Below are 26,214 nucleotides of genomic sequence, written 5' to 3' on the forward strand. Positions count from 1 at the left end.
AAAGACAATCCTCTCACTTTTCTACAAGGAGGAAATAAAAAAAAAAAATCCAACCCTTGCAAGACTCAAAATTTCATCTTTACATTAACATCTGTACTAAAAATTTAAAAATCAATTAGACAATCAGGCATGATGGTGCACGTGTATAATCCCAGCACTTGGAATGGTGAGGCAAGAGGATCACGGTAGCAAGGCCCTAAGCAACTTAGACTCTGTCCAAAATAAAAATTAAAAAGAGCTGAGGATGTGGTTCAGTGGCTCAGGGTTCAATCCCTAAAATATTAAAAAAACAAAACAAAACAAAACAAAAAACCCAGAAAATCATATCACATTGTTCCCCATAAATGCTTTTTGTTAGATTGTTTCATATATCATAGTTGGAAAGAAACTTTGGAAAGTGTACTTAAAAAAAAAAAAAGGAATTTCTAAAATGTATGAAACCCATTTTTAGCTTATTATTATTCTTTTAGTAATAGATCCAGCACAGTCATCAACATTACATCTACTCATAACTAGTTTTTAAAGTGATTTCCTTAATAATCACATATCAAAGGACCTCAAGTCAAACATTTAATAACTATACCTCTTAGTGAATATTGGGCAGATAATTCTAGATGGGCAAGGAAGAATTCTTTCACTAGGTAATACTCACATTCCACTATCAGCAAGACTCAGGTCAGTATATATCACCAAAATTTTATATATTCCAGGAGCCAAATCTCTGCTTGCATCTATCTCTGTTGTCTACCAAAATCTTTACCTATTGTGTGTATTAAAATTTGTTTCTTGGCCTTGACTCACACTCTCCTTGAAAGTTATGCTTCTTTCCCCATTTTCACCTGTTTAAATCTTTCCCATCTTTTATGCATGGGTGGTTCTGTTTCTTTCTAAGAAGTATATCCCAGTAGTTCTAGTTTCAAGAATCCTCTGTACTCCTACTATATTTTACTTGGAACATTTGTCATAGGACCTAAAATATAACTGCTATTGATAATTATTTCTACAGATATCATTCTATCCCCAAGGATTCAAGCTTTGTTTTGGGCAACTTGGAAACTTACTTTCCTTTTCTATATATAGGGTCAAGCAAATTAAATAGCACACAGCAGGCAATTAGTAAATTTACAAAATTCCTTTTGAATAAATTGACACCAAGAGTCCAGTTTTTAATAAAGATTATTATGATGTACTATGGCAAAATGGAAAGATACAAGATTTGGATTGGGACAGACATGGTTTTGAATTTTCCTCTTTAAAAAAATTTTTTTTAAGTTGTTAATGGACTTTTATTTTATTCATTTATTTATATGCGGTGCTGAGAATCGAACCCAGTGCCTCATACTTGCTAGGCAAGCGCTTTACCACTTAACCACAAACCCAGCTCCCCCGTTCTTAATTTCATTCTCTTAAAATCTCTTGAACCACATCCGGTCCCTAAAGTGGGAAATTATTTATTCCTTAAGAATTGTTGAGAAATTAAATAAGATAATAATATCTGTCACATCTTTAGAACACTTAAAATATAATTGGACAAGCTCAATATGTCAGCTATTGTTATCTTAACTAGTCACAGTAAGAAAAATGTTGCTTTAAATTATTCAACTGAGCTAATCCTTCAAATAACCAAAGCACAATTTCTTCTTTTTTTTTTTTAGAAATTCTTTGCTTCCCAATCATCTTATATTCTCCATCATTACTATCTTCAGCAATAACTATAAACAATAATAACTTTCTACTGACCAAAAAAGTTTTACAAAACGTTTTTGTTCCAACTTCCTTTTAAAGTGACAATACATCTTTTGAAGCTTTTGAAGTTTTTCCAATAGGCTATATACTTCAGGAAAGGACAATAGCAGTAAATTATTTTACTTATTTTTAGTATATATACATACATATATACACATATATTCTCTCTCTCTCTCTCTCACACACACACAATTTTTTTTACTGTGTTGGGTCTTGAATCTGGGGTCTTGTGCATGCTAGACAAGTGCTCCCAAAAATACCACAGGGGGGCAAGCATAATAGCCATTAGCATTTCCCTTCAGATAGGTAGAAAATTAAAGGAAAAAAATAAGGATACTGAGTTTTATGTTAGTCTTGTATCCTTCTATTTTGATGAAACTGTTTATTGGATCTGGAAATCTTCTGGTAAATTTTTTTTTTATAGTTGTTGATGGACACAGTAACTTAATTTTATTTATTTATCTTTATGTGGTGCTGAGGATTGAACCTAGGGCCTCAAGTGCAAAGGAAGCATTTACCACTGAGCTACAACCACAGCCCTCTGGTAGATTTTTTAGTGCTTTAGGTATAGAGTAATGTCATCAGCAAACAAAGATTGGCTTCTTCTTTTACTTTGCTTATTTTAATTTATTTTTAAATTCTACTCCATTTCAGATATATTCAAGGAAAGTTACATTTATTTTTTTTTAGAGAAGTATACTTTATTCTTATCCTGGTAAGAAAGAAAGTTTTGCATACAATTAAATGCTGTTTCTTAATGGAGTTTTTCTCATTTAAAGATAATCAAGATATTACTGTTGATGTTATTATTATTTTGGTGATGCTGAGGATTGAACCCTGGGCCTTGCACATGCTAGGCAAGTACGCTACCACCAAGTTACATCCCCAGCCCAGTTATGTTTTTCAAAGAGGTATATACTTCAGGAAAGGACATTTATTTATTTATTTACTTAATGAAGTGAAGGAGGGACATAAGGCATGTTACATCTCCCAGGAGCCACACATTTAAAAAAAAATTTTTTTTTAGTTGTAGATGGACATGATATCTTTATTTTGTTTAGTTTTTTAATGTGGTGCTGGGGATCAAACCCAGTGCCTCACACATGCTAGACAAGTGCTCTACCACTGAGCCATAACCCCAGCCCCACAGTATGTTACTTTTTTTTTAATATTTATTTTTTAGTTGTGATGTTAATAATAACATCACAATACCTTTATTTTATTTGTTTTTATGTGGTGCTGAGGATTGAACCTAGGGCCTCACATGTGCCAGGTGAGCTCTCTACCGCTGAGCCACAACCCCAGCCCAGTGTGTTACTTTTGACAAGAGAAAAGAAAGTATGTTTGGCTGGGGATACCGCTCAGAGGTAAAGCACTTACCTAGCATGCGCAAGACTCTGGTTTCCACCATCGGAACAAGAACATGCCTTGCCTCAATTTTGGATCAGTTTTTAATCTGGTTTAAGTGTTTTTAGTAGAGCAACGATAAACTGTCTAGGACAATAATTTACTAGACATAAATTCCTAGTGGTTATAGACAAGTAAGTAGGGAAGACAGGCAAGTTTGTTTTATATAGAGCAATTTTATTTTTAAAAAATTCTACCAATTCTAGGAAGTAACTGTTTTTCTGGTATTCGTAAACAGCGAAGATTTGCTAAAGTAATTATCACACACACACACACACACACACACACACACACAGATTAACAACAAACTTCAGAACCATTTCCTCAAGTAGGCCTTGACTTTCCCTTCTCCCCTGTCTTTGGACTGCCTATCCCAGTTTTAGCAAGAATTTGCCTACCTCTGATATCTGATCAAGTTCTTCATTTCTGTAACTTTGTATGTCTTTGGTCTACCCAGTCTCTTCCTAATTATTTTCCATCTGTTGATAACGTACTCATTGGGGGTATCATTTTATTCACTGGCTATAAATCCCCTGCTATCTTACTGTATTAGGAGTTGAGCCTAATGTCTCCTCTCCGGCAACAGTCTTGAATAGTCTTACCATTTTATCATGGTTCAGAATAATTTTTCCTTAACAGGAATAATCATTGTATTTTATACCATTCAGTATAAATACTGTATAAAAATGACATACTTAAGCACAAAATTTACAACATACAAGAAAAAAACAACAACAAATAACAGTTCCTCTATTATCTAGTTATCTCTCCCAACCACCCAACCATTCCCTTTCGTTTACAACTTTATGCATCAAGTTAGAAGTTCCTTAGTTCTCATTCTGGACTTTCCTAATATAAGACATCCGTACTGTTGGTTAAAAAAAAAAAAAAAAAAAAAAAAAAGAATCCTAAACATTCATCCTAAATGTTTATTTAGAAGTTCAAAGTAAGTGGTATGCCTTAAATCATCAATTGTTAAACAGAACAAAAATTTTAGAGTATTGTCTCAATCTTAGTTGAGATTGAAAACATTATCATAAATGTAAAACAGTATGGACATGCAAGCATGTGCACACACCCAAGAAGGAAAAGGATCTGTTATGGTTTGGATGTTAGATGTCCCCCAAAGCTCACATGAGACAATGCAAGAAGGTTCAGAGAAATTATTGGGTTCTAAGAGTCTTAACACAATCAGTGATTTAAACCCCTGATAGGGATTAATTCTGAGTAGTAACTAGAGGCAGATGGGGTGTGGCTGGAGGAAGTGGTTAACTGGGGGCATGGCTATGAAGTATATATTTTGTATCTGGAGAGTGGAGTCTCTCTGCCTCCTCACCACCAGGATGTGAGCTGCTTCCCTCTGCGACCCTCTCCCCCATGATGTTCAGCTTAACCTCAAGCCCTGAGGAATGAAGCCAGCCTTCTATGGACTAAAACCTCTGAAACCATGAGCCTTCAAATAAACCTTTCCTCCTTACATTTGTTCTCGTCAGATCCTTTTAGTCACAGCAGTGAAAAAGCTGACTAAAACAGAATCCTATTTAGTTTAATTGGCATATCTGCTTAAATATCTAGATCAAGAACTTGGAAATATAAAAGAGAGAGAATGTTCTAATGAGTTGAAAATCAGATTAAAATGAATTTAAAAAAATAAATGAGCAACTTGTTGCTTTGGAACTTAAATGTGTTAAAATACCCATTACAAGATATGATGGATATTTTTTTTGAAAATAGACTCAGTGAAGAAATTAGGGAAAAGTCCACACTGACACTTTGAGATTCAGGTGGCAGACAGTAATGATGCAGACATCAAGTCCAAAACAGTAGAGTTAACTGGATGGAAACAGAAACAATAAAAAACAAGAAGAATTTTGTTTTAACATCTAGTGCTCATCTGGCATGTTATGGCATCCTACCTTAAAAGTGTATCTTTTTGCTGATTCTATTTTTTCTTCAGAATCATTGGGAGTCCAACGTGGATTCACATGCTAGCTTTACCACTTAATTGCTTGGGTTTTGGTTTCTTCATTAGAGAGTATAATGCTTGCTTAATACTATTTGATGAATCCAAAGTAGCCAGGTGCAGTGGCACATGCCTGTAATCCCAGCAACTCAGGAGGCTAAGGCAGGAGGATCATAAGTTTGAGGCCAGTCTCAGCAACTTAGCGAGATCCTGTCTCAAAATGAAAATAAAAAGGGCTGGGGTTGTGGCTCAGCAGACGAGCACCTATGGGTTAAATTCCCAGAACCCCCAACAACAAAACAAAACAACCTTATGCAATGAAATAACATGAAATGGACTTAGATATCTATATATTTCCCCCTAAGCAAATGTCTATACACTATCAGATTTTGAGTAATAGCTCTTCTCTTAAGAGTTCAACTTACAGGGGCTGGAGTTGTAGCTCAGTGGTAGAATGCTTGCCTAGCGTGTGTGAGGCACCGGGTTCAATCCTCAGTGCCATATAAAAATAAAATAAATAAAATAAAGGTATTGTGTCTCTACAATAAAAAAAAAATTTTAAGAAAAAAATTTTAACTTACATATGTTGGTGGAATTGTAAATTAATATAACTATTATGGAAATTAATATGAAGATACTTCAAAAGACTAGAAATGAACCCACCATATGACCCAGCTATACCACTCCTCAGTATTTATCCAAAAGAATTTAAGTCAGCATCCTGTAGCAATACATGCATAACCAAATTTATAGCAGCACAGTTCACAGTAGTCAAGTTATGGAACTAGCCGAGGTGTCCATCTAAGGATAAAGAAAATATGGTGCATACATACAATGAGGTTTTACTCAGACATAAAGAAGAACAAAATTATATAATTTGCAGGAAAATAGATGAAGAAAAATGGAGAACATTATGCTAAGTGAAATAAGCCAGACTCAGAAAGTCAAGGATTGTATGTTTTTTCTCATATGTGGAAGCTAGAGAGAAAATGGGAAACAAAAGAGATCTCATTGAAATAGAAGCAGAAGATGGGGAATAGAGGGAGGGAAGGTAGAAGGGAAAAAAGGAAGTATGGGGAAATGAAACAATACAAATCATGCTATACAATGTGAATATATAATAAAGACTACTATTGTATATAATTATAATTCACCAATAAAAATATTAAAAATAAAATGAATGACAAAAATAGGATTTAAAATTAGACAAAAATAGTTCACATTTTTATAGGTAAACAAAAAAATAATTCATTTGGTGCTGGGCAGTGAGGTTAGTAGTAAGACAGGGACAAAAAAAGAACAGCCAAAGAAGTAAGCCAACAAATTCCCTTTTGCTTGAAAGCACTGGTTCTCTGGCTACAGATTAGAATGACTTGGGGAGATTTAAATGAACTGATTCCCTGGGTTCTATCTGCAGAGATTCCGAAGCAATACGTCTCTTAACAGGCAGAGTACTCATTAGTAGGGCTTGGGCAGTGAATTTTTTTTCTTTTTCTTTTTGATAGGCCTCACTAAGTTGCTGAGGCTGGTCTTCTTTTGACCCTCTCCTGCCTCAGCCTCCCAAGTCACTGAAATTATAGGCATGTGCCACTACATTTGGATGGACACAAAGATTTTTAAAGCCTTCCTCAGGTGATTCTAACATGTTGTCAAGGTTGAAAGTCACTACCTTCACTTAATATAAAGTAGAAAATAATCACAATGGATAGAAGAAACACTGCTCAGTAACTTGGTTTTCCAAATTCTGTATACATTACAATAGCAAAATAATTAACACAAATAATATTCCTCAATAAGGACTCAATTATTTTAAAATAACTACAATCCAAAGCAGCAAAACTGCCAAATAAGTAGTACAGATAATATATGGCACAGAACTTATAGGGAAGGGGATGATAAGGGCTGGGTTGGTGAAAGAACAGTTATAAGGAAGCCAGGCACAGAGGTGCATACCTGTAATCCCAACAACTCAGGAGGCGGAGGTAGGAAGATCGAAGGTCAAGGACAGCCCCAGCAACCTGGTAAGGTCCTAAGGAACTTAGAGAGACCTCAGCTCAAAATAAAAAATAAAAAGGGCTGTGGATGGAAATCAGTGGTAAAGTGCCCTTCGGTTCAATTTCCAGTACCAAAAAACAAAACAATACAAAAACAAAACAGAACCCTGTTTTAGAAGGAAGAGAAAGGATCTAAGCTATATTCTGCCAAGTGCTTCAGATACTTCCAGGGGCCATTACAAGAGAGTGAAATAGTAAGAACCAAAAAGGTGGGAAAATGAGTAGTAAGAACAAAAAAGATAGGAAAATACTTTTTTAAAGCGGATCAGTTTGGGTGATCAGAGAACTTACTGGGAGATAATAAAAGAGAAGGGTAGATGAGTCAGATGGCAGTAATAAGCTAATATCAAACCTGTTTTTATTCTGTAGGTTATGGAAACCTGCTGAAACTTTCTGACTACAAAGTTCCATTGATAAAAATATCTGTCAGTTAATAAAAAAGTACTGGCATTAGCACTAGAGCTTCTTAAAACCTGGAAATCAGACTGCTCTCTGGAATTTAACTAATGAAAAATCAAGACAAACTGTTAAAGCAACATTCATTCACTCATTCATTCAACAAAAATCTAGGCCTACTATGTTTTAGGCAACAGTTATTCATTAGCATGCTGTCCTCATGGAGCTTACATTCTAGTAGGTGGAGAGACAACAGATAACAAAAAATAACTCAAATACATAGTAGGTTAGTAATAAATGTGAAAGAATAAAAGATAAGGCAAAGAAAGGGGATGCAAAATTTCAGAATTCGGAATTGAACAGGGTAACCAGATAAGTCTTCACAGAGGAGGTAATTCAGGTTAAATAACTGAATGAAGTAAGTGATACAGAAGGAAGAGAACTCCAGAGAAGAGTTAAAAGACCCTTAGTGAGAATGTACGGATGGACCAGAGAGTATCAGGGTATCAGAAATGGTGGGAGATGAACTCAAGAAAAGTGGCAAAGAGGTAAAAATCCCAAGACAGATGGGCATGGTGGTACACTCCTGTAAGGGAGTCTGAGGCAGGATGATGTCAAGCTCAAGACCAGTGTGGGCAACTTAGCAAGACCTTGTCTCAAAATAAAATAATAAAAAAGGGCTAGGAATGTGGCTCAGTGGCAGAGGTCCTGGGTTCAATCTCCAGGGTAGGAGGTGGATGTCAGGGTAATAACTTTTATTCTGCTGGAGAGTTGTGAGCAGGAGTGACATATTCTTACCTACATTCTAACCAGATCATTCTGGGTACTTTCCTGAGAGGAGGTGTTGGAACAGGAGTTGGGGTGGGGAACAATAGTAAAAACAGGGAATCAGAGAAGACTTTGTAAAAATCTAGATTGAGATTTTAGTCGGGCTGGGGATGTGGCTCAAGCGGTAGCGTGCTCGCCTGGCATGCGTGTGGCCTGGGTTCGATCCTCAGCACCACATACAAACAAAGATGTTGTGTCCGCTGAAAACTAAAAAATAAATATTGAAAAGTTCTCTCTCTCTTTAAAAAAAAAAAAAAGAGATTTTAGTGGCTTCTTCAAGAGTGATGGAATAAAGGTGTGGTGAAAACAGTTAAATTTTGAGTTTATTTTAAAGGTGGAGCTACAAGATATGCTAATGGCCCACACACACAGTGAGAGAAAGAACAATAAAAAATAATACCAAAGTTTTTCCCCTGAGCAACTGAGCTCAGGAGGAGGACTACGAATCAAAGCTAGACCCAGCAACTTAGTGAGACCCTGTCTCAAAAAATAAGGCTGGAAATGTGGCTCAGTGATTGAGCCCCTGCCTGGGTTCAAGCCCTGGTACCAAAAAAACAAAAACAGAAGAAAAAAAAAACCCAAAAAGTAATTAAGTAATAATTATATGCAGTTATCTCCTGAAAGCCTCAATATTTTATTTTCTATAAACGCATTCATGTTACTACACCATTAACTTGGTTGCTGTTTAAGACTGTCATTGTATCAATAGAACTGCTCACTATCTTCACCATCTACTCCAAAGAATCAAAATAAGCAGGATCATAGGCTCCGGAAATAGTCTACTGATGTTACCCTGCTCTATTAATTATTCTACAAAGTTTACAAAGTTGGCTTTTTTAAAAAATCTTAAATGTGCCTCAGTTTATCAAACTGTAAAATGAGGACAAGTAAGTATCTCTCCTATTGGTATAATACATATTACCTAGCACACAGAAAGTATTTAAATGTTACCTAGATACAAAACAAAGAATCCACAAGTCAAAGTTCTCTCACATTTAAAAAATCCTACCACTTTTCTTTATTGCAGTACAGTATTATACTAACTTCTTATTTATATGCTATACCCTGACTGATATTGTAGTGATATCATATGATCTCATAAGACATCACCCTAAAATACATATGTAGCAAAGATAAATTTTACATACTGCTCAATACTCATTAATATAACTGTGAAGAATTTATAATAAATTAGCTAGAATGTAGAAAGAAAGGAGAGGGTAGAGGCAGAGAGAATAATTAAGAATGTTATTAAAAATAATTCAAATAAGAAAAAGTCCCAAATGAAGACAGTGTTAGAAGAAATGTGGACAGGTCAGAGAAACTATTAAGTACAAAGCATATCTTTTTGTCTGGATATGCACAGAATAGAAAAGATACAAAAAGAATTGTTAATATTGGCTGACTTTCAGCAGAACTGGGTGGCTGGAGAAGAGGAATAAGAGGGGACTTTTAACTCACACCCTTTCCCACCACTTAAAGCATGTAATTATAGTTCTCATATGCATAAAATAAAAAGTTTTTAAAAATTAATGGAGATGGAGGAGCAGAATCTAATGACAAGAAGGAAGAATTTACAGGACTAAATACTGAATGAACAAAAGGAGAGGCTAAAGGTGTAAAAGATGATAGAAAATGTTCTACACCTCTCCACAGGAGACTCATGGTGGGATGCAGAGAAATGAAGAGTTCCAAAGGAGCAGAAAGGAAATATGATGAAGGGAGGTAAGAGAGGAAGACAATAACACTACACAGATATTGAAATTATCAAGTTAAAAATGCCCAGTCATTTATCTTCACTATCATGACTAAATTCCCCCATCCAGAGTTTTAAATTTTGTGATCCACTTAAGGATTTATTTGTTTTTGGCAAGGAGTTGGGAAAAATTTATACACCAGACAGAGAGAGAAAATAGCAAATAATGCCTGGTCCTATATGTGTTTTTCTGAATTTATTACAGCAGGAGGAGGAAATACTTTCATTAGTTGTTTGCAGGGCTGCTAGCAAGTATACATACATAGTCATTTTGGTATCCACAAGACAAGATGGGATCTATTAGGAAAAGGCCCCCAGGGGGGTTGAATGTTCCCAGCAGTGGTATGACACAGCACCTGTGATGGCAGCAGGTGTTTATTTAGATACTGTAATGCACAAAAAGGCACCCAAAGTATAGACACATTCCTGAAAATGATACCTAGAGATTACCAGAAACAATTTGAAGAGGAGTGTTTTATTGGGGGTACGGGCATGTGAGCTGGGGAAATACGAAAATTAACGAAGCTGTGATCTCTTTTGCATCAATAGGCTGTGTCTACACTGTGTTCTTGATGCTGTGCTAAGCACTAGATAAAAAGACATGGTCCAATTACTAAGAAACTCAGTCTTGTTATCAGGGAAATGTAGGCAAGCAGACAATGTAAGAATCTCCTAGAACATTTTAATGTTTCAATTTTTAAAATAGAGATTTCTTTATTGGAGTTTGAAAAAGTTCATCAAACTTTGTTGGGGCGGTTTGATTCAATTCCCCCTACTTCCCTAATTTAGAAAGAAACGTGCGGCCCACTTATTTAAGTGATTTTTCCAAAACCACACATCTAGTTGTTTAAATGCACACCAGGGAGAACCCAAGTCTTCTAACACTCTAAACCATTCTTTCCACTACATCACAACACCTCACTTATAATTCCTTAAAAGGATGTCTCTATTCTGGTTTTTCATTCATGGTACGCGAAAAAAAAAAAAAGTGTAGTGAAAAAAGCATGGGTCAGAATCATACAAACCTGGGTCTTAATTTTCTGGCTAATTATACTACTTTGTTTAGCATTAAGGCTGATAATAATAAAATAATTTAATACTTTATAAGAAATTATGATAAACCTGTACTTTTAAACAAGGATTGTACCTGCTTAGGCTTTGTGCTCCTGACCCTGAATTTTGTAAGACATTCTATGAATACTACTCAGCAAAGCTAACTAAAAAGAAGTGAAAATAAAGAATGAAAGTACTGTAATGAGTGTGATAGCCCAGACTACTACTCCCAGCTACTAGGGAGGCTGAGACAGAAGGCTACAAAGTTCAAGGCCAGTTTGGGTTATTAGCGAGATCCTGTATCATTAAAAAATTTTAAAAGGGCTGGGGATATAGCTCAGTAGTACAGCATTTGCCTAGCATGAATTAGATCAACCCCCAATACTACGAAAAACCTATTGCCCCCCACAAAAAAAAAACCCAGAATGAAATTCTGATGACTTGATGACTTGTCATAGCAAATAGCTTTAGGGCTTACTTCATTGTACAAGAGTAACGACTCGTCTAGTAAATTGAGGAGGGAATACATAATCAAGGAAACCTAGTCTAATATATTTCCATGAGCTCTATCAGAGCCCTCAATTCCTGAATCTATTTATAACATTTTTTACATCTCTACTAGTGATTTTGATAAATCTGTTTCTCAAAAGAGAGAGGAAAAAAAAGGCTTACAAGAGAAACTACTGTCTAAACTAAAAACATATAATCTATTTCTCAGTTAATTTATTTTTGAAATTATATACAAATATTCTACTAGTAAGGCTAAAGGGGGGAAACCCACCGTTTTTCAGCCCTAAAATTCTCTTTGCATTTGTTTAAAAAATGATGAATTGTGACATGAAGGAAACAATGCAAAGAACTTAAGCAAGTAGTTCATTCCACATTTCAAGCTTCCTAATTAGGGTATCTTGGTTTTGCTAAGCACTTAGAACTAAGTAACTGAAGAGTTTAAGTACCTAGAAAAGTACTCAGGATAAAGTTTAAAAGCATATATTTCTGCATGTTATTACATTTTCCACTTCCTGTTTTATTTAGACAACTCATCATGACCATTTCAGGTAACAATGAAGAAGTTAAAAACCCAACTTCTGGTGGGGCACAGTGGTGCAGGCCTGCATTCTCAAGTGACTCGGAAAGATGAGGCAGGAGGATCCCAAGTTGGAGTCTAGCCTAGGCAACTTGGGGAGACTCTATTTCAAAATAAAAAATAAGAAGAGCTGAGGACGTAGCTCAGTGGTAAGGAACCACTGAGTTCAATTCCCAGTATCGAAAGAATTAACAAACCAACTTCCTCTTTATAAATGTGATAAAACCCTCAGCAGTTAGTTTTAAGAATGAATGATTTTATTAGCTTTTTTCGTAGAAATGCTTGCAAGGAAATCAGAGATCATCATCAACAAATTTACTTAAGGGTCCATTGCTTTCATGTAACAAAAATAAAATATTAAAAATATTTTTAAAAATTAAAAAATATATTAATATTTAAAAATAAAGTCAGCAATATTAAAACATATCTGGCATCATGGCTTAAATGTCTTAAAATAACCCAAACCAAATACAGTTGAGTCTTAGCTAAGAGGAGGAGAAAGAAGAAGAGAGGGAAGGGCAGATTTTCAACTTCCTTTAATAATTCAAAATATAAATTAAGGATGAAAATATCTTGATTTTAAAAAATCAGTTTAATAGTGCTGTGGTTTGTATAAATCTTATAGGACAAAAAACTCATTATTTACAGTTTATGACTTCTAAGGCATTCATATCAACAATTCCTGTTAGAAAAATACTTTCTCAATTTTTTAAATTCAGTTAAAAGGTATCTCAAGGGTCTGGGGTTGTGGCTCAGTGGTAGAGCACTTGCCTGGCATGTGTGAGGCACTGTGTTCAATTCTCAGCAGCACGTATAAATAAATAAATAAATAAAGGCCCATCAAAAACTAAAAAAAAAGGTACCTCAATACTAGAAGGTAACAAGTTAGGAGAACTCATATAATCTTTCAGATTCATAGATATAAATAGGTTTCACCTCTGGGAATAAAAACCTAACAAAATTTTAGTAACCTCAAATCATATGGATTTTTATAGTATCAGCTATAACTTAATTATACATCCTAAAGAAGTCAATGTTGTTAATCTAAAAAAATCTTTAAAGTCAGGAACGGTAGAACATGCCTGTGATCCTTGGGAGACTGAGGCAGGGGATCACAAGTTCAAGGTCAGCCTCAGTAACTTATGGAGACCCTGTCTGGAGATTTTGAAAAGAGCTGTGGTTCTTTGGTTAAGTGCCCTTGGGTTCAATCTCCAGTACCCTCCACCAAACAAATTTACTAAATATGAATGAAATTCAACAATACTTTTTGGCATATTTACCAATTATGGTTTGCTTATTATGCCATTATTAAAATTAAGAAACAAAAGAAGTACACTAGAAGAGGAAACTGGTCCTGGATTTGTTATAAAATCTAGGCGATTAATGTTATTGATTAACACACTTAATATCCAAAGACATTTTAATTTGCCCATTGAAATACATACATATTTTTCCAAGTTTAATTAAAAAGGCATTGCAGCCCAATGGCAAAGACAAAAATCCAACATGGCTAAATGTTATCACTTCAACACAATAAACCTCAACGTTTATTTTTACCTAAATTCCTCCTAAAATCTTTTGTAACAATTTTTTGCTTAAAATAAATGGACCATCAGTTGAGCCACCAAATATTTTATTACAGAATTTTCATATAATTAAAATTTATATGCACCATTAACTATTTGCCTTACAATAAATATTATTGTTTTCTTTCCAGCATTGTTTTTTCTCTAAACCTTTAACACTTATGAGAATAAATTTCCAATAAAAGAAAAACTAATGATAAAGTGTCGTTCAATTGCTTTTAAGTGTTGAGTACCTTCTTTGGCATTTCAAAATGGCAAGCCATATGTAGATATATCAAATTATTCTGTAGAGAGGACTCCCAGGTCATAAAGAGTTCCCCTCTTCTCTCCAATCTCTATCTAAATAATATTAATAATAAGATAAACCTGGCTAGACTTACAGAACACTCAGGGGTGCACACTTGGAACTAACAGTCACTGTTGGAAACAAAAGACACAATTCTTGTTCTATAAGGAGTTATCTGGTGAGAATATTCTAATTTCTACAAGCCTTAAAATGCTGTATTTAGTAAAAAACCCTGACAAACTTTTAAAAAAATGTGTGCAGTTGTCAGTAAAATAGTTATTCTACCTCACTTGGGTCCTGCTCTTGTACTTAAAGACACTTTTAAACAAAAAAGTATATAAATTGCACACTGACAAATCCAACAATAACCTAAGACACCACCATGGGGCATCAAAGAAGGCAGGATGCTTTGTCCAGACTTGATTGTGTTAACATAAGGTTTATGCACTACGTAAAACCTTTCTGGAGTTTTAAAAAAAAATTCACTGGTTATTCTGGATTGGTTAACAAGAAGCTGAGAACTATTTTTAAATAAATTATCGTTAAGAGGATGCAAGATGCAAGGGAGAGAGTCACTTAGGGGGCCGTAGGCACATGCAAACAATCATGGGAGCATCTGCAGAGAAAAGTGGTGCTCAAATTCTGAAGTCAATGCCCAGAGGCTTACACATTTATTGTAGGTAATTCGTTCAGCCGACAGTACAGGAGAAAATAAGTGCATGTGTAGTGAGAGGGACAATACTTGGGGACCTCTCCCAGTAGAGAAGTTATGACAGCAAAATCACTTCCTGAGGAAGGAGGAGCAAAAGGGAAGTTAAGAGTCCACCCTGACCAGGAAGTGACTCGCCCTAAACTAGCCCCAAACACATCAAAAAATGGGGGGATGGGGTGAGCTCCGACAGCCTGAGGCGGTGAAATAACTGCTGCTTAATGCATCGCGACATCACCATCGCCCACTCTCAAAATTACAGAAAAGAGTCCACAGTCATAGTTCAATAAGGGAAGTCTCTTCTCATACAGGAAGGTCACTGGGCTGTGCCCCAGGTCCGGGAGGAAGAGAAGAGAGTGAAGGAATGGGGAACTGGGGACACCGTGAGGCAGAGGAAAGCCCCTTAACAGGAAAGCGTCCCGACTGCAGAGAGCGCATGCCAGCACCGGAAAAGAACCTTCTTTTTCCTGGGGATACAGCCAGGCTTCCCACCGCAGCCGGGTCGGGCCCCTGTTCCCAGTCGGGGGAGGAGGTAAGAGAGAGAGGCGGACCCCTTACCTTCTCCTCATCCGACACCCGATCCTCGAAGTCGGCCATCTTGGGCTGCTCTGGCCCAGCCCGGCCGCGGGCGCGAGGCAGGCCGGGAAGGAAGCTGAGTGATGGAATCACCGCAGGGGCCGTCGGAAGGACCCGCCCGGAAACGCCGAGCGAGAGGGCGCCATATCAGCTACGCGCCGGGGGTGACGGCCTCGAGCGCCTGTGCCCCAGGAAGTCGGCTTTGCCTTCAGGGGTTTGAAGTCTATTATCTTTCTCTCTGAGTTATAGCCGTTCCCCATTCATCTAATGGATGCTGGCAGCCTGTTTCCACTGTTCTTGGTGCCTGGGCTCCTTCCGACTAAGGAGCACTTGTGACTCCTTTAAATTTTTCTGTACTGGTGATCTCCATGGCAGCCGAATCCAAAGCGCTAAGAGCTGGTCGGCCCTTGAAAAGACCGGTGGCTTTTCCAACCCCGGGAATAGGGTGAAAGGTGACCCTCATCTCATTTGGAAGCAAAACCACTCCAGCGTGACATCTTAGTTCAGTTCCTCCAGAATAGGTGCCACTATCGGCCCTTCCCCCCCAACCCCCTCCAAAGAAAAGTTAGGCCCAGTATTGGGTCCTGCCCGCCACCTTCCAGATCTTCTAGGTCCAGTTCCCAGGACTCAGCCTCTAGCCAGACCAACTTCAGGTCCTCCACTATCCCAGGATTCCCGACGCTCGGTTTCCTGCCCTTCTCCCCTCCCAGCTCCCGGCGCCTGCGGGAGCGGCAAGATGGCGGACGGGGACGGCTGGGGTGAAGCCGCGACTGCTGCGGCATTTCCTCCTGCACCTGCTCCCGGCCTGAGCCCGCCGCTGGGCTGGAGGGAGCGGCTGCGGGCCGGGCTGGCGGGGACAGGGGCCTCGTTGTGGTTCGTGGCGGGGCTGGGGCTGCTATACGCTCTGAGGGTACCCCTGAGGCTGTGTGAGAACTTGGCAGCGGGTGAGAGGCCCAGACCTCCCGGGGACGGGCGGGGACCCAGGAGAGGTGTCTGGGGCCAACGCCAAAGGGCAGATAGGAGGAGACTGGGTTGCTGGATCCAGTGGGTTCAGTTTCTCCTGGGCCATAACCCCGCAGCTGATTGTCAAACCTGAGTTGCAGCTACCGACTCCTCCCTAGGCGTCTTAAGATCCGCCCTCTCCTGTCCTCGTTTACCCGAGGAAAAACCACCTGACAAGCTGTAAGGTTTTAGGTGGTAGGACAGAAGATAGCACGACTCTCAGACTTGGATACAGAATTTATATACACTATCACCATTTGTAGTTCCTTGAAAATCGTTCCTTTGAGTCTCCAGCTGCCCAGCTAAGAGGGACCCACAGCCAGACAACAAAGGCATACATATCTGTAATACAGAGATCTCAGGAAATGCCACGGTCTTAGTCTACCATTCTTTTGTTTTAAAGTCGATCTGTTAAGAAATAGTTTTCGTAGTGTTTTCTCTTTTTTTCTTAAAGGCTTTGAGTAGTAAAACAGATCAGTAAAGGAAGAAGAAAGTGAGCTCCACAGACAGTAATGGGTTTGTTTGGTTCTTTCAACATTTGTACTGTGCTTGTTATTTAGCAGCCTGTTTCCACTGTTCTTGGTGCCTGGGCTCCTTTCTACTAAGGTACAAGGACATGTAAGAAGCGTTGATCCCCATGGATTCTACAAATAACTATTCTTTCACTGTAAACAGGACGAAGTGGATGGGGCCCAGGGCATCTTACCATGTTATTACAACATTTCTTTTATTCGTGTTCTGAGTAGCAAACTCAGAACAAGATGGAAGAATTCTATTAAGTTATTACTTTGTCAGTATAATGGTTAATTTTTTCTATAGTGAAAGAAGGCAAATGTCTCTTTTGTGAGATAATGTTCTGAAATATTTTGGATATTTTAGAAGATCAGTATGATATAAATTCAGATCTAATTGATTGCAAAATAAGCTACAGAGCTAATTTGGCATCTGTAACAGGTGTATCAAGTGTTTAATGGTAGTTTGCTCAGTGAAAGGTTTTTCATTGTGTTTATCCTTTATTTTTCTACGTATTAACTAAATATATCATTTAGATGAGAGTAATTCACTATTACAGATTTTTATTTTAAAACACAAAAAGATATATACAAAAAAGAAAACAAAGTATTTGAGACAGTTATTTGAATTGAAGAATTTGAATCAGGAATTCTGTAAGTCAGGTGCAGAGAGCTCTTAGTTTGTTACTTCTCTTCCTAAGCTATTTTGCCTTTCTTGCTGATTTAATTAACCAGAAGCACACTGGATCTTTCCCTCTAATTTGAAACACTGCTTCATATCTAACCAAAGTAATTAGGGAGTGGTTTAAAACTTCCTTTGTGAAAGTGTGTATTTATCTTCTTACAGATTTGCAAAAGGTCTAGTGTAAATTATGACTTAAAAGTACAGTGGTTAAGCTGGGTACAGATGGCACACACCTGTAATCCCAGTGGCTCCGGAGGCTGAGACAGGAGTTCAAAGCCTGCCTCAACAAGGGCAAGGTGCTAAGCAATTCAGTGAGACCCTATCTCTAAATGAAATACAAAATAGGGCTGGGGATGTGGCTCAGTAGTCGGGTGCTCCTACCAGTTCAATCTCTGGTATTAAAAAAAAAAAAAAAGAAAGAAAAAGTACTTAAAAGTCTTTTAAGTATTAAGAAACAAAACAAAAACTCAGTGGTTAAAGAAAAATCGAAACAACAATGACAACAAAAACTCAGTGGTAGAGTGCTCCTGGGTTCAATTCGTAATTTGCCCCACCCCCCCAAAAAAGCTTGTTTTCTTATTTAGATTTCATATATGTACTAGTGATTAAATACGCTGAAATATGCTTTGAATCCTTTTTTTTTTTTTTTTTTTTTTTTTGGTATTGGGGATCTAACCCAGGAACATTTTACACTGTTGGAGCTATATCCCCAACGCTTTTTATTATATTTATTTTGAGACGTGGTATCATTAAGTTGCTTAGGTTGACCTGAAAATTGGATCCTCCTTTCTTAGCCTCCTGAGTCACTGGGATCACAGGCAAGTGTCATCATGCCTGGCTAAGTATGAGTCATTCTTAAAAGCATTTTGGGTTTTGTTTTGTTTTTAGTACTAAAGATTGTACCTAGGGCCTTGTACATGCTAAGCCTTATTTTGATTTTTTTCTTTTTTAACTAATGAACAGTATGAAATCCTAGCTTTATATGTGAGAATGTATTTTTTTTAAATATGTGATAGGATGGGAATTTATAGTGGTGATTTTAAAAACTACAACTTCTTCAAATGAATTTCATACTATATATTAAAATAGCTTCTGACTTAGATGGTTGGACTTAGGATTTTTCAACTTTACAATGGTGCCCATAAGGATTTAGTAGAAATTTTGAATTTTGATCTTTTCCTCGGTTAAGAATATGCTCTTTTCAATGCTGGGCACCAACAGCGAGCTGCTCTCCTATTAAGGCAATCAGTCTAGAGGATAAACGACCAATACTCCATAGTGTACTGTGTTGCTAAGCTATGGTCTTTGAAAGACTAGTCAAATCACATGTATTATGGACTTAACAATATTTTCAATTTATAGTGAGTTCATTACGACACAACCTCATTGTAAATCAGGAGTATCTGTACTCCATTTGTCCCTCCACTCAAAGACACCTGCATATTTGTAACTTTAAGTACTTAAATTTGTGTGTGTGTTTAACTTTTATGTTTTTTCTTTTAACAGTGACAGGATTTTTAAATTCATTGACACCCAAATTCTATGTGGCACTTACAGGGACATCTTCTTTGATATCAGGACTAATATTTGTAAGTACTTTTTATTTTTTCCATTCATGTTTTGATATGTAGCTAAAGATCTTTTATATGGTTATAATAATTGCAAGTACTTACATATTAGCATTTCAAAAATGTGTTTGGTACCTAGTAACTTAAAGTTACCTAGTCAAACAGGTTTGGAGATTGACAGTATTTATTGCATATTAGAGACATTTGTACTGTAGTCAGGAAGTGTTGGGATGGGTTACAAATTTAATGTCTCAAGGACCCAGATTAGTAATAAAAAATGAATGAAATCAGCAGAGTGTAAGAAATTCCTTATTTACTTTGAGGACTGGGAACTTGCAAAGTGCATATTCCTTCTAAAAGGAACTGAAGATAATTGTTGTCATGTAGACTTATGACTAGTACATCTTCCGGTTTTATAAATGATTTTAAGAGAAACTGGATATACAGACTTTATATAAAATCTTTCAATATTTTAATATTAACAACTTAAGTAAAATTTATGTGTCTAGAATTCAGCCTATACTTTTTACAATCCCCAGGTTTTTATCTGTAAATGGGAAAATAATGGTATTCACGAGATTATGAGAAATGAGATGAATATATAAAACTTGTAACCATGGTAGTTGACTCAATAAGTATTTAATGAATTTTGGCTATTATTCTGGGAAGTGCCCTAGTTAGAAACGTGTTTTACTTTGATTCAACTTTTCCTTTAACAAGGTATCATTTTTAATTTAAAAATATATTTTTAAATTTTATAATATACACTGAATTTAGTGTTTTCTAATATACATTTTGGAAAACTACTGCTACAAATAAAAATCTTTTAAGTATTATATCATATGTGGCCCATGGATTTTTGTATTCTTTTTCTTATCTGTAGGTGGTGCTCTCCAGCTTTAGTAGAAATTATATCATTTGTATTGGATTTAAAAATAGGGACTGACACTATTTTTTTAAAGTAAATGTTAGACAAAAAATGAATTTTTCTCTTGGTTTAGAAAAATTTGAATTCAGGAGAAAAAAATATATGGTAATATAAGTCACAATTTATTGGTTGATAAGATCCACTCATAGTTAAAGCATATTTAGTCATATTCTAGCATATTTAGTTAATAGAATACATGTGAAATCTAAAATAAGAAAATAAGCTATCTTTTCTTTTTTGGTGGTATTAAGGCAGTATCAAATCTGTGGGCTGAGCTATATTCCCAGCTCTTTTTATTTTTTATTTTTAGACAGGGTCACTCTAATTGCTGAGATTGGCCTCAAACTTACAATCCTTCTGTCATTGGATTACAGGCATGTGCCACCATGCCTAGCAGAAATAAACTGTCTTTAAATGGCTGATATGGGGAAAAAGCATTGATTTCGGAACAGGATCTGATTTTGAGTATCAACTAGCTGATAACTCTGGGAAAGTCACACAAACTATAAAATTTCTCGTTCCTTCATATTTAAAAGAGGGGATATCTTATATATCTAATTCATAGAAATATGATGTCTAAAACCATTTAAAAATTTGTTGTTACTCTTTTTGAAATAGGAAATTCAAGTAACATTTTAAAGACTAAACTATGTCATTACCCTTGCAGTATTGATAGTTTTTTAAATTATTATTATTAGCAAAGGTTGTTGTGTATATAATTTCTCTTACTATCTGGACTTACATATACACATACATTTACATATATACATACATTTACATGTACACTGAGATATATTTGGGAAGCCATTGAATGTAATGGTTAGAAGCTCTGAAGTAAGAAAGACCTGAATAAGAAACTCACTTCTGCTTACTCCCCAGTGCTGGTAACTAGAGCTAGTTGTTTGAATTTGGAATTTGTGTCCTCATTTCTATAATTAGTTATTATGAGAATTAAATGACATAATGTATTATAAAGGACTTGGTAAAATGCTTGGCTCATGGAAAACTTTTGATAAATGTTAACAATTATTATTATCGTTGTTTATTTGTGTTAAAAAGTTGTTCTAAAAGTTCAGAAAACTTCGAATTCATATTTATTCATAAAAATGCTATAGTGAAGAACAGTTTATTTTTGTTCCCCTTGTGATTTTAGTTCTTGATGGCATTTATCCAATTTTTAAATCCAAGATTTATCCAACATAAATCTTGTCTTTTCTGTCACATAAACAGTTTCTGCTTGTGTAATTTCTTCTGATTGTTTCTTCTGTAAGTTTCATCCCACATCTTAGTAAAATATATGGTATAAGCCAAACCATCCATGACCACATTTGGTGGGAATTAACTCCTTGTTAACTAGTAAGAGTAAGCAGAAAGGAAAGCCATTTTAGGTTGAGCATAAAACATTAGTGGCATAATAGAAAAAAAAAGGAGCAATTTGATTTTCTAGCACTTTCCTTTAAATATTGTAGCATTTAGTCAGTGGGCTACAATATAGTACAAAACAACTGCATAGTTTAGGCATATAAGTAGCTGCTTTATTATTTACTAAGGCAAAAATCAACATTCCTACAGATTTGAACACTGGTGTGTGTGTGTGTGTGTGTGTGTGTGTGTGTGTGTGAGAGAGAGAGAGAGAGAGAGAGAGATACTCTGTGGTTAGTAATTTTAAAAAAAATATTATAATCTTTTAGGCATTTGTAGATGTGTTTGTTTATTCTTTAAATGAGGTAATATATTTCTCCATTACATTTAGCAGGAGAATAGTCTGTTAACTTTTTTGAAGGAGATTTGCTGAGGATTGAACCCAGAGTAGTCAAGCCCTGAGCCACAATTCTAGCCCTTTTTATTTTTTATTTTGGGACAGGGTCTCACTAAGTTGCTTAGGGTCTAAGTTGCTGAGGCTGGCTTTGAACTTGCTATCCTCCTGCTTCATCCTCTTGAGCTGCTGGGATTAAAAGCTTTTTTATTTGAGATAGGGTCTTGCTAAGTTGCTGAGGCTGGGCTTGAACTTGTGATCCTCTTGCCTCATCCTCCTGAATCGATGGAATTATAAGCATGTACCACTACACCTAGCTGTTGTTTAACTTTCTTTTTTTTAAATATGTTTAGTTGTAGATGAACACAATCCCTCTATTTATTTATTTACTTATTTTTATGTGGTACTGAGGTTCAAACCTAGTGCCTCACATTTATTAGGCAAGCGCTCTACCACTGAGCCACAACCCAGCCCCTGTTGGTTACCTTTTTAAGGGACATGCTCCATAAATTATAGGAGGAAGATATTGAAGTAACTTTATAGTTGAAACATAGAAAACTAGTTATTCAACTGAAAGCCCCTGATTTATTAATGTAACAAATATGTAGAGAGCCTTTTATATACAGACATCCCTTCTAGATGTTGAGTATACCATGGTAAGCAGACAGATTCTGGCCTCTTGGAATTTGGTCTAGAAGGTGATTATTGATATTGATTCATTTGACAATTTTTATTGAGTGCCCACTGAGTGTCACTGTTTCAAGGCACTGGGCTTATAGCAGTGCATAAAACAGAAAAAAATCCTTGTCCTCATAGAGCACACGTTATACTATGGGGATATATAATAAAAGATAAAGAAGTAAAATAAATAGCATGTTCTTACTCTTTTTTTTCCTTGCATGTTCTTATTCTCAGTGATAAGTGGTAAGGGGAAAAAATGAAGCAGAAAAGGACATATAAAATGTGGGAAGAAAGTTGAAATTTTAACTAGGTTAGCAAGGAAAAGCCTCACTGAATGGTTGTTTTGTTTCTTTTCCTTTTTTTTTTTTGGTTTGCTTGCTTGTTTTTTGTTTTAGTAAAGACCTGAGGGCAGTGAGGAAGGGCTGTATGCAAAAAAAAAAAAAAAAAAAAAAAAAAAAAGTCTGCTTAGAGGCTTGAGGAATAGCACAATCATCGTAAGTGAAGAGAGAAAAGATTACTATGAAAGGAAAATAAGCTCTAGTGGAATCACAACTACCTATTCTATTTTGTGGAATCAGGAACTAAGTTCCCTGAGAAATTGTAATTTAAGATGAAACACAAAGAACCAGACATAGGGAGTTGTGGAGGTTGGAATATCCAAATATGAAAACGTCTACTAATTCATAGAGAGCTTCTTTTGGTTGGTTCCTTTTTTTTTTTTTTTTTTTTTTTGGTACTAGGCATTGAACCCCGGGTGCTGAGCTACATTCTCAGTCCTTTTATTTATTTATTTTGAGACAGAGTCTTGCTAAGTTGTTGAGGGCCTCAATATCTGAGACTGGCCTGGCCTTGAACTTGCCATCCTCCTACCTCAGTCTCTCAAGTCACTGAGATTATAGGCATACAACAGCATGCATAGCAAACAGTTAAATAATTTATAAATTAAAAGTTTATTGTTCTTAATGCTTTATTGCAATGTTTTGCCTAAGCTTGTTAAAATGGAGCTCAAGTAATAAGAGTTCTAATGCATTCTGCTGTTATATATAAATTTAAAATAAATAAATAAATAAAAACGTTTTAAAAAACTATAAAAATGGTATTTTACTTTCATATGGCATCTGCTTTTGGGGAAATCTTAGGTTTGTTTTCTTGAGGGTGAGGGGAGTAAATGCATTTAAAATGTTGAATTGAACAGGAACATCTTGAGAGAATGTTTTAATTTGAGCTTATATATCTGCTGATCAGTTCTATTTTAAGTAAAAGATGTTTTTTCTTTGTCATAGATTTTTGAATGGTGGTACTTCCATAAGCATGGCACATCTTTTATTGAGCAAGTATCTATAAGCCATTTGCGACCACTGATGGGAGGAACAGAAAGCAGCATTTCAGAGTCAGGTCCTTCTTCAAGCAACAGCCAAAGTGAAACAAGCAGACAGAATTTATCGGGTAACTAGTTTTTTAATATGTTTTCACAGCTGAATAGTTAAGACTGAGTTTGGCTTTGGGAGATAGAAAAACAACCGTGTGCTGAGAATGTTTGTATGACTCTGGTAAATTCATATGTTGAAACCTAATCATCAATGTGATAATGTTAGGAGATGGGACTTTTGAGAGGTTATCATACCATGAGGGTGGGATCCTCATGAATAGTATTATGAAGGAGACTCTAGAGAGCCATTTGCCCTTACCACCTTGTGAGGACAAAGCGTAACCAGAAGGTGAATCCTCACCAGATGCTACTAAGTTTGCCAGCACCTAGATCATGAATTTCCCAACCTCCAAAACTGTGAGACATGAATTTCTGTTGTTTATAAGCTATATAGTTTATGGTATTTTGTTACAGCCACCAAATAGACAAAATAAAGAGAACTTTATCTTTCAAGTAAATAAAGGTGATCCATGACTAGTGGGGAGAGCAGTGATCATCAGAAATCAGATCCCTTCAATTTTGTTAGTCTGCCATCTTTAAATGCAGTTTTTACTTTGTGGTCCAATGTACTTTCTCTGGCTTTAGTCATCATATCAATGAAGCATTCAGCAGGAAGGAGAAAAGGCCAGGAGATGGACACTATTTCCCTCATCCATCTCATGGCAGGCAAGGATACTTCCCAGAAGCATTATATATTATTTCCACTTACTTTCTACTCATCAGAGCTTTGTTAAATGGCCACCACTAGTCATAAGGGAGACTAGAAATTATAATCTTTTTCTTGGTGTGTATATACACAGCAAATAATCAGGGGATATTATTATTTGCCAAATGAAAAATCTAGGAATTTACCATCTCTACCAAGAGAGCAAAGTGGGAAAAATACTTTTTCTCTTCAGTTTTCTTACAGAGGCATCAAAGTTTAGTTCCTCATGTTTGAATAGTTCGTTGTCATACTTGAATTGTGGATAGTTCCTCTCTATGTGTCCAGTAATGGAAATCAAGTATTATTAATGATATATAATTAGGAAAGTAAAGTTTTCAAAGCCAAATAAAAATGATATTTTTGGATTATTCTCATTTGGTATAGTAATAATGATAATTTTAAGAAATGAATTAATTCTCTAAAATTCCTATAATGTCTCATTTGTTCAATAAACCCAGTCACTAGTTATGTCAGTTTAGTAGAAAATACTGAGTACAGATCCTGGCATTTTTTAAGATTTGGTCAGGTGAAGACCAAGATGAGTAGAGGTGGGGTTGGTAGCCATTTGGGAGTTCAGGAAGGAATAATGATGATTTTCTTAACTGTCTCTTTTCTCTCCTTTTATAAAATAATCCTAAGAGCAGTGTAGATTAAAATGAATATGATATATATATAGATCTGTCCCAAAAAAGCTCAAAGTTCAGTATATGAATAATTATAACAATAATACATAATGTGATTTTATTCTTTATTGTAAGACTGACCAAATCATTCAAAATGATAATGAAGATAACCTTAAAAACATCCCAAGTTGGTAGGAGATATAGACTTACAAATAAGTTGACAACAAAAAATTATGGTTAGCTGCTTTTATCAGGTATGTATATAATACTGTAGTGATAGAAAAAAGGAGTAGTAAGTGTTCAGTTAGTTTTAGCGCCACAAAATGTTTTACTGAGAACAGGTTTGAATTGGACCTCAAAAATGAGTCCAAGTCTCTCAGGGTAACTTCATTTCATTCTATACTATTATTATCTTCCATAGACATATATACTGGGAGAAGCAATTTTAAATGTCTACTCACAAGTTTTAAGTTCCAGAGCCACATTTCTGACTCTTGCTAGACATCTCCACTTTTGATGATCCTAAGCACCTTGAACTTACTCTGTTCAAAATGAAACTAATTACCTTCTTCTATTAGTTTTCCTTTTATAATCTCACAATCTATTAATGATATCTAACTTCTACACTAGAAATCTTTATTTGTTTATATCTCTTTTATTTCCCTTTTATTCTCCAAACAATTGACCCTCAAATTATATTGATTTACCCTCAAAAATTATCTTTGCTCCATCCTACCTTCTTTGATTTCAACATTTGCTATATGGTATTCAGGCCTTTGATATCTCTTTCTGAGGCTATTGCTACAGTGTCCTAAATGATTTTTCTTCCTCTAATACTTCTAGTACATTCTCTCCATTTACTGTATTAAAAAATGGT

General features: G+C 35.9%; 2 protein-coding genes across 15 annotated transcripts in view; one reads left to right on the forward strand and one right to left on the reverse strand.

Moving 5' to 3' along the window:
- The window catches only part of Capza1 (capping actin protein of muscle Z-line subunit alpha 1), a 40,965-nt gene extending 24,870 nt beyond the window's left edge, over positions 1-16,095 (reverse strand). Inside the window, exon 1 of the mRNA XM_076863020.1 lies at positions 15,430-16,095. Within this exon, the coding sequence (XP_076719135.1) occupies positions 15,430-15,468 (39 nt within the window). The 5' untranslated portion in view covers positions 15,469-16,095. The remainder of the gene's footprint in view (positions 1-15,429) is intronic.
- Positions 15,276-26,214, forward strand: part of St7l (suppression of tumorigenicity 7 like) — a 156,055-nt gene continuing 145,116 nt past the window's right edge. For 4 of the 14 annotated variants that reach the window (XM_076863009.1, XM_076863010.1, XM_076863011.1 and 1 more), the window contains exons 1-3: positions 16,137-16,391; positions 19,153-19,235; positions 23,863-24,025. In XM_076863009.1, coding sequence (XP_076719124.1) covers positions 16,184-16,391; positions 19,153-19,235; positions 23,863-24,025 — 454 coding nt within the window. In that variant the 5' untranslated portion in view covers positions 16,137-16,183. The other 10 variants (XM_076863004.1, XM_076863003.1, XM_076863013.1 and 7 more) reach the window with 10 other exon arrangements.

This window comes from Callospermophilus lateralis, chromosome 7 (assembly GCF_048772815.1).
Source record: "Callospermophilus lateralis isolate mCalLat2 chromosome 7, mCalLat2.hap1, whole genome shotgun sequence".
NCBI classification, from domain to species: Eukaryota; Metazoa; Chordata; class Mammalia; order Rodentia; family Sciuridae; genus Callospermophilus; species Callospermophilus lateralis.